This window comes from Ananas comosus, linkage group 12, assembly GCF_001540865.1.
Source record: "Ananas comosus cultivar F153 linkage group 12, ASM154086v1, whole genome shotgun sequence".
NCBI classification, from domain to species: domain Eukaryota; kingdom Viridiplantae; phylum Streptophyta; class Magnoliopsida; order Poales; family Bromeliaceae; genus Ananas; species Ananas comosus.
The window spans coordinates 10,501,663-10,514,679 of NC_033632.1; the positions used below are offsets into that span (position 1 = coordinate 10,501,663).

The 13,017-nt window shown below is 37.1% G+C and overlaps 1 protein-coding gene across 3 annotated transcripts; it reads right to left on the minus strand.

The window, feature by feature from the left end:
* Positions 27-7,748, minus strand: LOC109718357 (suppressor protein SRP40). Of its 3 annotated transcripts, none has more exons than XM_020244551.1 (7): positions 7,177-7,748; positions 3,020-3,071; positions 1,124-1,219; positions 987-1,051; positions 706-882; positions 521-621; positions 27-428 (listed from the first exon to the last, which is right to left on the minus strand). In XM_020244551.1, the coding sequence occupies exons 1-6, from the start codon at positions 7,693-7,695 to the stop codon at positions 553-555; spliced, it is 978 nt and encodes a 325-aa protein (XP_020100140.1). In that variant the 5' UTR covers positions 7,696-7,748; the 3' UTR covers positions 27-428; positions 521-552. The 3 variants fall into 3 exon arrangements, with proteins under 3 accessions (XP_020100140.1, XP_020100141.1, XP_020100139.1); XM_020244552.1 differs by having other exon boundaries at positions 27-433; XM_020244550.1 differs by having other exon boundaries at positions 27-621.

Sequence of the window (13,017 nt, forward strand, 5' to 3'; positions counted from 1 at the left end):
AGCTAAGGTCATACAACAGGTAGCCATAATTGACAACATTCCCCATTAAAGTAAGTGTTTACAACATGACTGATCAACAAGTGGAGAGATCTAATAAGCTTGAATAAAACATGACTAATCAACACAACTATCTAATAAAGGATTACAAAAACCTAACACAATAATTACGAAGAAAACATCAAGAAAGAAACACTGAGGAACAGGAACTATAAGGATGATGAAAGAAGAAAGACTTTTCATATCAACATGTAGAAGAACAATCAAACAGGCCAACTGCTTATGTAAGATTTACATACATTGCGCACTTCATCCGGTGCAATCTTACAATAAGATTTGCAGCAAAAATCTCTTTTTATCACACTCAATTCAGCAAAGAGTTCCTCAATTAGGTTAGATCTCTTCTTCTGAAACTCGGCTTCTCCATGATGCTTCTCTTCAAATAAATACAGGTATTAAGGCCGCATCAATTACAAGCTATTTGTGAATTATCCAAATGTGAAAGATAGATGGCTGAACTAACAGTTTTCGATTCAGCATCAGTCGTCACATACTTCAATTTTCACCATCATGTCGGAATTTTCGAGCTCGATCTCGCCAGGAACCTTGTTGCATGGAGAAAACCTAAGACAATGTGCATCAAAAGCAATTAACTTTGCACTATTTGTTTCATACGAAACAAATAAAATATATATATAAACACTTTACGTTCTCGCTAATGAGAGTGCTGCTTCCTATCTGTTCTTTGTCAGCATCTTTTGATTTATCATCCTCGTGATTTTCTCTGTAATTACTCTTGGTAGGTTCCATCTCAAGATTTGAAGATGAGGATACTCCAAACATAGCCTCATCATGAGCAGCCCTAAGTTCTTCCTCACGTTTCGCCTGATGGGGGAAAAAGCAAATAATAGAATCTAGGGAAGTTCACACGCTGTTTAATTAGCATTTTGTAAATTATAATAACATTTCAAAGAATATAGTAGCTATACCTCCACAGCAGAAAGGCGGAAACTTTTTCCTATATCCTTCACAAGTGAGGCATCATCATCAGCAGCTGCAAAAGAGAAGCAGACATTAATTGCCGAAATGATCATCACCAAAGAGTGTGTGAAAAGCCAAAAACTACCTTCAATCTCATCATCATCATCATCAAGTGGCGCATCCTTGTTAAAATCAAATCGTTCCCACCCCACAGTCATGCCTCTAGCAGAATCTTTTGCAGCTGCAAAATAGTAAAGCGCACCTATACTGTTAGGAAGAAAGTAATGCAGTCATGAAATTAGGATTTTTTTTTAAACTAGACATTAAATGTCATCTCACAGAAATTTTAAGATGGGCAATAAGATTCTATTAAGGAGAAATCAGGCCCGATTTCCTTTTGAGTTTCAAACTCACAGGCAATTCGATCACACAAAACATAATGAAATCGACACAAATATGGCTAAAATAAGGAGGATTTATAACAGTTTAATACAACATATATTAATTTAGATGAGAATCAACACACAAGGAAAAAAGGTGATGTAGAGAAACATTTGTTCTTCTCTGTAGTGAAGTTTCTAACTTTGCTATTTCTCCAGATTAAAAGATATCTATTAGGATCCTGTAATGACCTGAAGTATTAAGTAGTCTAATAGCTAGCAGGGGAAGGAAGTAAAAATGTCTAACTTTACAATAGTAAGAGCAGAAATAATGGCCGCAGCAAGTGAGGAAAAGCGCGCTTGATGGAGCAGACCGGCGAGATTGAACAGGCTGGCGAAGGGTGGCCCGGGCGGAGCCTTGGCGGGGCGAAGGAGCTTGGGTGTCCTCGGAGCGGAGAGAGAGCAGAAGAAGGACCGAGGTTGGAGGAGAAGTCCGACTGATCTTGGTTTTTGGGGCGAAGAAGAGAGCAGGCGGGTCGGAGCCTCAAGCCTTCGGAGCGGAGGAAAAAGGCGAGCCCAAAACCCGCAGGGTCGCGGATGATGCGGAGAAGGAGGAGTCCGGCACCCGTTTACCCACTTACTAGCACTACCGGACCGGAAGGCCCAGAGAGGTGGCCCAACAACCCCGAATGGCAGCCCAACCAATGAGCATCTCATTTTTGGTCACTTTGCTGTTTAGTCCTAAGAGATTATGTAATTTCCATTCCAGTATTAATCCTGAGAAGTATAAGTACGAGATTGTATGGCAAACAGAATTATCAATGAAAATGAAATAGTCTATTTCTCCCCCAAAGGTTCTTCTCCAAACCCTTCTTCTTCTCTATCCCTTATCTCTATCCCAACTCTTTTTCCTAATCCTCACCTCTCAATCCTCATCTGTCTATCTCTCTACCTCTATTTCTCTTCTCTCTATCTCAATCCCAATTTCTATCTCTATTTCCTTACCTCTCTAACCTCGATTACCGATTACGTTACCTCGGATCCGCGATCGGAAGCACCAAGAACCTGAACCGAGCCACAAGGGATATTACAGATCCCCTGTTCCAACCAATTGATGTGGGAAGAAAATAGTTATGCTAGTGTAATCTTGCCTAGAAACAATTAACTAATTTAGCAAACAAATTTATAGTACAAAAGAAATTTGACCAATATCAAAACAACTTTTATTACTCTGCATTACTTCATTACACTGTAAATTGTACAATCTAACATAAGAAGATCGTCTTCTCTGAAAGCAAGTACCCTATCTAATTTACTGCATGCATTTACCACATAAGGAGAAGATGCGAAAGAATGAGAAAAATAGTTTGAAATGTAAAACAGAGCCCCAGCTTAATATTTACATGCAACTTATCAGAGGGCACACTTTTTTTTTTCCCCTCATTTTGTGTCAAACATATGAATCTGCAACAAGGAAAAACAATCGGAAAGGAAAACTTCAGAAACTGGAATGTAAATTTATTATTTTTTCAGAAAAGATTCATTAACATTTTTTGATTCATGAATAGAATAGCATATAAGATATGAAAAGACAAAAGAAAAACATTTGTTAACAAGGAATCTCCCAAATGTAGACAATTACAGGTAAGAAAAAATAGTACCAGTTTCCGAAAGCTGAAGCTTCATCTTTGCTTTAACTCTTTCAGCAGGCGTCTGTTAAGATTAGATGGATGTGTATCACATAATCACTATTACAATGAGACGATAGTCCACGGAAAAGTCAGTTCACGCAACAAAAGAGTAATTCTTTTTTTGAAAAAAAGAAAGTAAATTGGCTATGACCTATTTATAGCAAAATTGCAATATAAGATTAGAAAAAATGTTAAACAGCTAAAAGTACGTGGTGTTTTAAATATATAAGATTAACCAAACCAGTTCCTTCCACTCAATCAAAGATGTGATAAACTTGTCGAGGGTAAGAAAGCAGTTACAACATTAAAGTTATGCTTAATTTCATTACTGACACAAATAAAATGTTTAGAATAATATCTACTGTTCTTCCAGTTTCAACAGGTAGGACGGAGCAGATAAATTACACTCGGTGTTCTAAATAGCAGTGCCACAGCAGGATTCCAACACTGCAGCCACAGTATGCATATTTGAGGAGTAATAGCAGTTCAGGCCTGTAGCAACCGAAATAGTGGCTTGAGATCAGCTGTAACAGCCCAAGACCCACAGACATTTGCTTCTGGCCGAACTTGCCCTAATGGGTCAATTCACAACTTTCTGACAGATGGCTACTGTAAGCTTTCCACGAATCATTCCACAAAATGCTACATGTTAAAGTTATTGATGCAAAACTATATATGAAGATTCTTTATTAGAATCTCAGCTAAGAAATCTTCTTTAGCTTCTTTTAAATTGTAAACTTCCAAGTTATATTAGCCACTGCTTTGGCTCATAGGCCCCCAATAGCATTCGCAATCACAAATCTTCCATTAAAATCTCAACAGCTATGTGCCCATTACACAATATTTATAACCTTAACTCCACTTATAACTTCGTATACTTATTTGAAGGGTTCTAAATATAGATGGCAAAATTATTGAAGGGACATTTTTAGGTATTTTTATCATTCCTGAAAATTTTGATACATTTCTAGTCTCATTTATTCTCCATTGTCCTCTTACTAACAAAGTGTGCAATAATTATATGGGATAATAAAAACAGAGGTCCCAGCAAGTCTCACTTCTCCCTGGAGGAGAATTATGAGAGTCAAGAGCTTTCAACTAAGGCTTGAAGTATCACTTAAGATTTTGGTGCGGACTCCAATGGTTTTGTTTTGCCAATATTGGATTCCGGTCTTATATATTAGCTACAAAGTCCCAGAACATTTTAATAAGTTTAAATACACTCCAAGATAACACAACATAATCTAGCAACCTTAATCATATTAAAATAATTCTTTATGCTGAGACTAACTTTAATGCAACAGTATATCAAAGAATCAATGTAAACTAATAGAATATATAAGTGCTTAATAATTTTATCTAGTTTGGTCCAAAAGGTTAATGTTAATCAATTTGGGCCAACTTTCGAGAGCTAGGCATTCCTATGACTCGTTTTAACAGAACCCACAATATTCTAGCATCACACTGGTTCAGATGCTGGGTATGGGTCGGCATGACCAACGACAAAACATTTCTATTGGTTTGAAAGTTTACTCCAGAACTGAAATCATGTTTTCCTTCCCTATAGGAAAATTGAACGTCGGAGTTTAAAGTTTGCCTATTGGATGATTTAGATGGAATGTAGCAAAGGTTTCTTGAATACCAACACAGTTAGCAACAACTGATTTGTTGATGAGGAAGAAACTTGTAGGATGTTTGGATGTCTAAACAAGTTATCCAGTGATAACTTGTGGGCTATCGGAATTTTCTTCTACGATCTATGGGTGTGCTTATAGTCCATTACGAGATCCTGGCAGTCATTCTTTTTTCAAAATAATGCATTCACCTACTAACTACTAAGTGATTTCCATTATTTCGCATAAATAACTTAGAGATGGCATATACTATATTCATCGTAGGCATCTAGTTATATATATCATCTACCAATTGTTGCATTGCCCTTGAGTAAACAAAAGAGATGTGCCAAATAAGTTGTAAATGCATCCAAACAGGCCCTATTTAGCATCCCTTTTCTTTAATCAAGGATCGTGTAGTAATTGATAAATAAGCGTTATCAAAAGATCGCATTCTGTCCCTGTAACACCTTTTTTCTTGGAAAGTGGTAAATCATCTCATAAGTGGAAGAAACATCCTCGAAAGTCAGAATTATAAAGTTCTCACGATAGCCAGAGTCTAAAATAGCATTGTGACTCTTATAACTCATTTTACTTGGAAACTGGTAAATAGTCCCATAAATGGAAGATACAAACTCAAAAATTAGAATTGTTGCGTTCTAGCGATAGCACATCTCCCTTTAGTTTACACAGGGATCATGTCGTAATCAATCGATAGGTGGTATGAAAAGATGCCTACAACTGCATATTGACCCTCTCATTCTCAATATCGTAAATCATCTCAGAAATGGTGGATACATCCTCAAAAGTTAGATATTAAGTTCTCGCCATAGCTAAAAATCAAACTCCTAGGTTGTGATTGGAAACCATATAATGTTTTTCTTCACGATATTGCGATATTTTGTATAGAATTACTGTGCTAGATAGCCTAGATTTATCGTCCCACTTGACACCCAAGATTGAATTGGATAGAATAAGACAAGAGAGCAATATTGGGGAAGAGGGAGGATTTAGCGACTCAGAGGCGTCAAGTGTCACAAAAGGTAAGGTGTGGAATTGGTAAAGGTGTGGAATTGGTAAAGACGTCAACTGTCACAAAAGGGAAGGGGTGGAATTAGTAGGATAAATAAATTTTCCAAACACAATCCCAACCTGTAGGGCGGGACTCAATTATCTCATCGGGGCAGCTTTGTTCACCAGACCAGTAAATCTCATGCCGCCTAATGCCTCTGAGTTGCTAAACTACTCTTCTTTCCCAATATCACACTCTTATTTTATCCTATCCAATTCATTCCTAGATACCAAAAAGGATATTGAAAAAAGATGAAACAAAAGGGAAAACAACCAAATGTTTCAAAAGAAGAGAAAATCAACTCTCTCTTTTCCTCCACACTTTTTGAAGAGATAAATATAACAATTTGTAGAGAACGATTTCATCTTCCTTTCACTCCATTTCTCCTCCTCTCTCCTAAAATTTCCAACCATCCATCCAAACGAAAGAAAATGATTTTCTCACCTAAATTTCTATCATCCTCCCTCTCTCTTTCCATCCATACTGAGCATAAGTGCTTGCTTAAATGCATGAACGTCTTGTTTAGCCGTCTCATTCATTTATTCAAGATGCTTGTCCTATTTGGTAAATGAAAAAAATGACGAGATCTCTAGAAATACATACTATATTCTGCCTTCAAATCATTTTCTCAGTAATATAAATTGCGTCGTAGGTAAAATACACCATCCTACCAACTTTTTCAACATGCCTCTTTCATTTATTCAAAATCTTGTCGTGTTTAATAGATAAGGTGTATGACCAAATGTCTAGAATTGCATACAATATTCGATTTTCAAGTCATTCTCTCATAATAATATAAATCACCTCCTAACTTTCAGTCACAAAAAAAGGGTAAAAATGTATAGAACTTAACTCAATTATCACCCATTTGGATCAAACTACCAAATCTTTAAAATTTTGATTTTGCTATCTAACCTTTAAGTTTATTTGATTTGAGTCATTTAATGACTCTTTAACTTCAAAGTTTAAATACGCCGTTTTTCTTTACAAGTTTAGTCAGTGTATTTTATACAATTTATGCAACTATACATTCATTAGAGTAAGAAATCAGCTTAAATGTTGTATCAAAAGAGCCATCAAGTGATTTAAATCAAATAAATTGAAAGATTGGATACTGTTGAATATAAATATTAAAAATACCGTTTTCTACCTCCCTAAACTTCTGCAGAGAATAACTGTTGTTTCATATAACTTAACGTGGTATCAAAACTGGAGATCCTAGGTTTGAATCCCACCCGATTTCTAGCATTATCAGCTTCCTGTCATTTACATTGTGGGCCTATCAAAATATCTCGAGCACAGCCGTGAATTAAAAACATCATTCTCTACCAGCTTAAACATTTTGGAGAACGAAAGTTGGTTCATATAATTTAACAGGTACTAAAATCAAAATTTTGTAGGTTATTTGGTTCTGTAAAACAAGAGAGGAGGAGAACACTAACCATTCGATCGTAACCCTCGATGAGCCGCGAATAATCCACTCTCTCTCCTCCCTTCTTCCTCTTCGCCGAGCTCTCGCGGTCTCCTCCCCTTTCACGCCATTCTCTTTCCCTCTCCCGCTCCCTCTCCCTCGCTTCGCCCCGCCCATCTCTTCTCCTCCCCCTCTCCTCCTCCTCGTCCACCCTCCCATGGCGGCGATGGCGGTGTCGGTGTCGATCGGAGCCACCGCCGTCGTCGTCGTCGCCGCCGCCGTTGTCGTGGGGTTTGCGGAGCTTGTTTTGGATGGAGGCGAGGCGGGATCGGCGATCGAGGTCAGGGGCTTTGGTGGTGGGGCTCGAGGCGCGGACGAAGCTGGAGAGGAGGGAGGAGGAGGAGGAGGAAGAGGGTTTGGAGGGGGCCGAAGAAGAAGAGGAGGAGGAGGAGGAGGAGGAGGAGAAGCCGAGGCCGCGCTTGAAGCGGGCGGCGCCCTCGCCCTTGCGGCTCAGCTCGTCGTAGTAGGCGGCCGCCTTCGCTTCCTCCATAACCCTACCCCTGCCCTTCTGCGATCGACGCTGGCTGGGGACACTGGCTTTGTCTGGAAACCATATCTGTTAAAGGGGGAAATTGTCTATACCAGTGAAAAGTGAAAACTTCGCTCTACACTGCAGCTAAATAGATTGTACTATAGATAAATAGATTGTGATTAAAGAGCAATATAATTTGTCATAAAATATGTAGTGAAACATATAACTATATCTGGTAGCTTTTCATAGTCGTAAAATAATGGAAAACTTCAAAAACCCCCACTGTGGTTTCGTGCATTCTCACTTTGCTACCCTGTGGTTTAAAACGTATCAATTTGCCCCCCTGTGGTTTCGTTTTTATCTTTTTGTTATCAATTTTATTATTATTTTTTTTTAAAATCAGTGACAAAGTTAAAATTAAAGGATACTAAAGTGACTATTCGATAAATATAGATGGTTATCTGAAGTTTTTTGTATATAATTTAACGAAATATTAACGAAAAAGCTTCCGAAAAGATAAAAATGAAACCACAGGGGGGTAAATTGATACGTTTTAAACCACAGGGTAGCAAAGTGAGAATGCACGAAACCACAGGGGGGGTTTTTGAAGTTTTCCCTAAAATATATAGTAAAACACATAGCTATATCTTATAGTCTTTATTTGTTTGGCAATAAAACATACAATATAAATACAATATCAAGTATAATTTTCTATGCAAATTTAAAACAGATTGACAGTGTAGTAAAACATATAATATAAATACAGTATTAATTATACATTTTCATAGCTAGTCTTCATTTGTCGAAGGATCTTCATCAAAACTACAAATCAAAGAAAAAAAGTTTAGACGAACATAGTCTTAAGTATAAATAGTATATATGTATTGGGAAAAAATGAACGACATCCCAACTCACATAAAGTCGTTTTTTTTTGGCAGGTTGGGTTTCGCTTACATCATCTGCAAGTGGTGGAGAGCTATGGGTAAAACGATATATCTTTGTTGGTTAAAGAAAATAAATCTCACACACACACATATATATAAAGTTAAGCGAGAATACTATTAATAGAATTTTGACTTATTTGATTAATTTACTTAATTATTGCTATTATTAGAGAAATACTATTTTATTAAGAGCTAAGAAGAAAAGTTGAAATATTATTAACAATATTGGAGTTGTCTTTCTTTATATACACACATACACACATACTACTATCGAGTTTTCGCCTGTTGGATGAAAGCATGTGCGGGAAGAAATTCAACTGTACTAAGAGTTTGGTACCATCAATAGTATAGTAACAGGACTCTCTCTATATATATAAGTGTGTATGTGTTTAGAATTTTCAGTATATAATACGAATTAAATACGACAAAAGTATGAAAATATTACCTTAAGAAAATGGTTGTACTTGGGAATGCCTTGGCAAATAATTCTTTGGAAATGTCTTTGTGAGTAGTAGGAGAATCAACTTTTTCTTCACATTTGATTAATAAATTTTTGGTTGGAAATTAAGTGTTCTCTTTCGTATCGTAGTGAATATTAAAAATTTTGACTACTTTAAAAGAAGGAACACTTGTTCTGAATTTTTGTACGCCATGTATTATTTGAAAGATATGCTTATGTCCAATAATTGATTTAATTGCCGGAGGAAAAATAAATTTTTCCGAATCAGGCGAAGTAGCAAGGTTTTGAGCTGGAATATGAATCAAATCTTGCGCCAATCTTCCAAAAATAGTAAAATTCGCAGAACCGGTATCATCCTCAATAATAGCATTTAATTTGTACATTTTTAACAACATAAGCAGGAGGGAAAAAAAAGGAATAAAATGTAAAAACTTAGCAACTAAGATTTATTCCAAAAATTAGGAAACAATTTGGCAAAAATATAATAGTTATCATGGTATTGGAGATTGATCAGTCTTATCACAATTAGAGTATAGAAAGATACCATCAAATGTTTTGACAGCTGATTTGTAATTATAACATACTTTGTACCACCAACCAAACGATGTGTCAATTTTGGCAATTTTAGCTTCACAAGTAAACTTTGTATTCTATTTGATAAAAAGTATGAACGAACTATTGTTATATATATAATGAAAACAAAATAAATAGTTTTATAAGATAAACCTGAGAATAAATTCACTTGAGTGCTAGATATGTCGAGAGCGAACAATTGAGTAGTAGTTTTTCTATTCACACGCATCTCTTCTTGCGAATTAATATTTTGCTGATGGTTGACGGTAATTCGTTGAACTGAAACATTCATTAGTTGTAATCTATGCAACATTCTTTTAGGTAAATAAGATTTAATAATTTCCAAATCCGAGGACCATATGAACTATGGGCTAAAACAGCAACCCAGGAAATCACATTAGGAGGTGGTTGCCTAACAATAGGCCATCCACTCCTGCAATGGCCAATCTACTTACTAACAACACGACTTTGGATAAATGAATAGGTGGTCCAACTGTTAATGTTTTATGCCAATCCATCCATTTATCTATTAACTGTCGTCATTGCCTCAAAAAAATAGGGGGGAACCAAGGGAAGGCAAATGAAAAAATTCTAACATTTAAAATGCAAAAGTAAAAAATCCAAGAGGAAAGCAGGAAGCAAGCTAAGGGTGCAACTAGGAAAAAAACACAATCACAACATAATAGAACAAAGAATCTAAGTATACAAACTTCCACAGGTGGTACTCAAACATTTAACACGCAAATGTAAAACCGGCAACCACCATCTAATGTAAATTCATGAGAACCAATACTGACAACTTGAATGTCATAATCCAATAATAAGGCAAACATAATGAGTTGTTTTATTTTCATGGCCAAAACCCAATTAAGGTCAGAAAATAAATATTACGTAATCACCAAAATACCAGGATCAAAAGAAGTACATATTCTTATATGTCACACTTAAAAGCCATGTGCAAATAGCTTTGTCCCAAAAAGAAGTATGGCAACAAAATAGAAAGTGAGGTAATAATTAAGGTAAGTACATATTCTTATATGCCAAGCTCAAAAAGCGATGTGCAAATAGTTTTGTCCAAAACCAAAGCATGGCAACAAAATAGAACATGACCAGCTAAAAGAGCCTCATTAATTGAGGCAATTGATTAGACATGGCTTCAGAGGGATCAGTCTCAGGAGCAGGTGTAACAGCAAGAATGCAGTTTACTATGACATAGCATTCCTCAACGGCACGCCGCAGCTAGATTCGCTCATTAACATATTCTTGTGCAACTGTACTTATGTAGCATTCCTTCAAAAAGTTATATTCACGTGAAAGGTTGCTGAGTTGTGCAAACACCACAGCATAATCAATAGTTTGGTGGTTATATAAATTCTTATACAATAGAGAGTCATCATAATTAATATCTTTAATTTGCAAGTCGCATTCATCTTTAAGCCTCTTAAGAGCAAGGCGTGCATATCTTGTTCAACACTAGCAGAAGTAGGGAATTGGGAGCTCGAACAACGAACAGTTTCGACCATAATTTCGCTTTGTGGAATCTGCAAATCCATATAACCCACAAATTTGCCCTCGGCATCCACGTTTACTACAATCTGCGGCACATTTAGTTGGAGTTGTTCATAAACCTCACTTAGCAACCTAACGTAAGAAACATTAATAGTCGTCATTACCCCAACTACACAAAAAAAAAAGGAAGGAAGGGAAGGAAACATTTTTGTTGTACAAAGTTTTGCAAAGGGTTAGAGTGAAAAAAGTTAGAAGGTAAAAAATAAAAAAGCAAGAAGATGAACAGCTAGTATAAAGATAAAATTTCACAAATTTATTATTATGTATGGAACACACAGTCATCAAAGGAAAAAAAGAAAGGCACCTGAGATAGAGAGAAGAAATGAAGTTGAAAAGAAAAAAAATCAAAGTTTGTACACACACACACACACACACACACACATACACAAAACAATCAGCTAGCTGTAAAGAGAGAAAAAAGAAGGTACTCGAGAGAGAGAAGAAATGAAATCCGAGTAAAAAAAAAAAGTATAGAATCGCTAAAGTTAAACATAAGTAAAGCAAGTAGAAATGTCATGCAAAAAAATAAAAAAATAAAAAAAATAGTGAGGCTCAGCTACACCACAAGTAAGCACCATTGTTACTTTCTATTTTTTTTTGTCATAGGAAACAGAAGAAATGAAATTCGAGTAGAAAAAAAAAATCAAACATAAGTAAAGCAAGAAGAAAATGTTATGTACAAAAAATAGTGAGGCTCAGATACTGTCACGCCCCGGATTACCCATTTTCCGAGCACGCCGACAAATCCACCGTATACAAAGAATTTTCCCTATATACGAAGCGTAACGGTAACCGTAGAACATACGATACTACAACCAGTAGTATAGAGCTGTAAAGAGACTAAGCAGGTAGAACGAACAAATCTCATATACATACAAGATAACTAAGTACAAAAGTACTCGCTCCAGCGAGATCTAGCATCAGTATGTACAAAAGCTCAAAAGTAAACCAGGACTACCTACAGCCGGTGATCCTCTATCTCAGCAACTCGTAGGGTAGGCCTCTAATTCGCGACGCCCTTGCCTCGATCAGCCTCAGAAGACGCAGCAGCCAGAACAGCAGGCTCTACAAAACACAAAGTAACAACTGGGCGTGAGAACTACTGTAAAAATAAATAGTCCTCAGTGAGTACCGCCCTCAAAATCATCGGCTCACCCACTAAGACTACAATAGGAAATGAAATTAGTAAGTAAAGCTGAAAAGAAATCTACAACTACATGCCACTACACTATTCAACTGTGTCTATTATCAATTCTGACCCAATCTCAATAGGGACTGTGCACGCACCCGTCCCGCCTGTCTAAGCCACGCTACCTCCACACTAAGCAGTCCGTGGATAGCAAAACAAAATAGCGACATCAACGTGAAAGCACAAAGCCAGACTCCGGAGCGGCACTCGTGGGCGCGACCCACCCGAATATGCAACCGTATCTCTGTCCAGCTCAATTAGGCTCTCACAGGCTAAAGTCAAGAAAACAGGTCTAACAGTACTACCAACCACTAGTCACGTGCCCTCGGCACAATCTGATATTGGAACGATCAAATCCGGGTCCGCTGTTAACCACTACGGTACCCACTAATCCGGAATACTGTAAACACTACTGTAAAAAATCGGCTCGGCATCCCAGCACGAGCGTAACTGAAATTTAAACTACCTGGGATACTCACTATGTCACGCCCCGGGTCCGGCGGAGGCCCTCCCGGTAGCGTGCCCAGATCCGCCATATGCCTACACATATAAGGCGTCTACCAGAAAAGCGGAAGTAAAAGCAAGAGATGGAACAAATAAGGGAA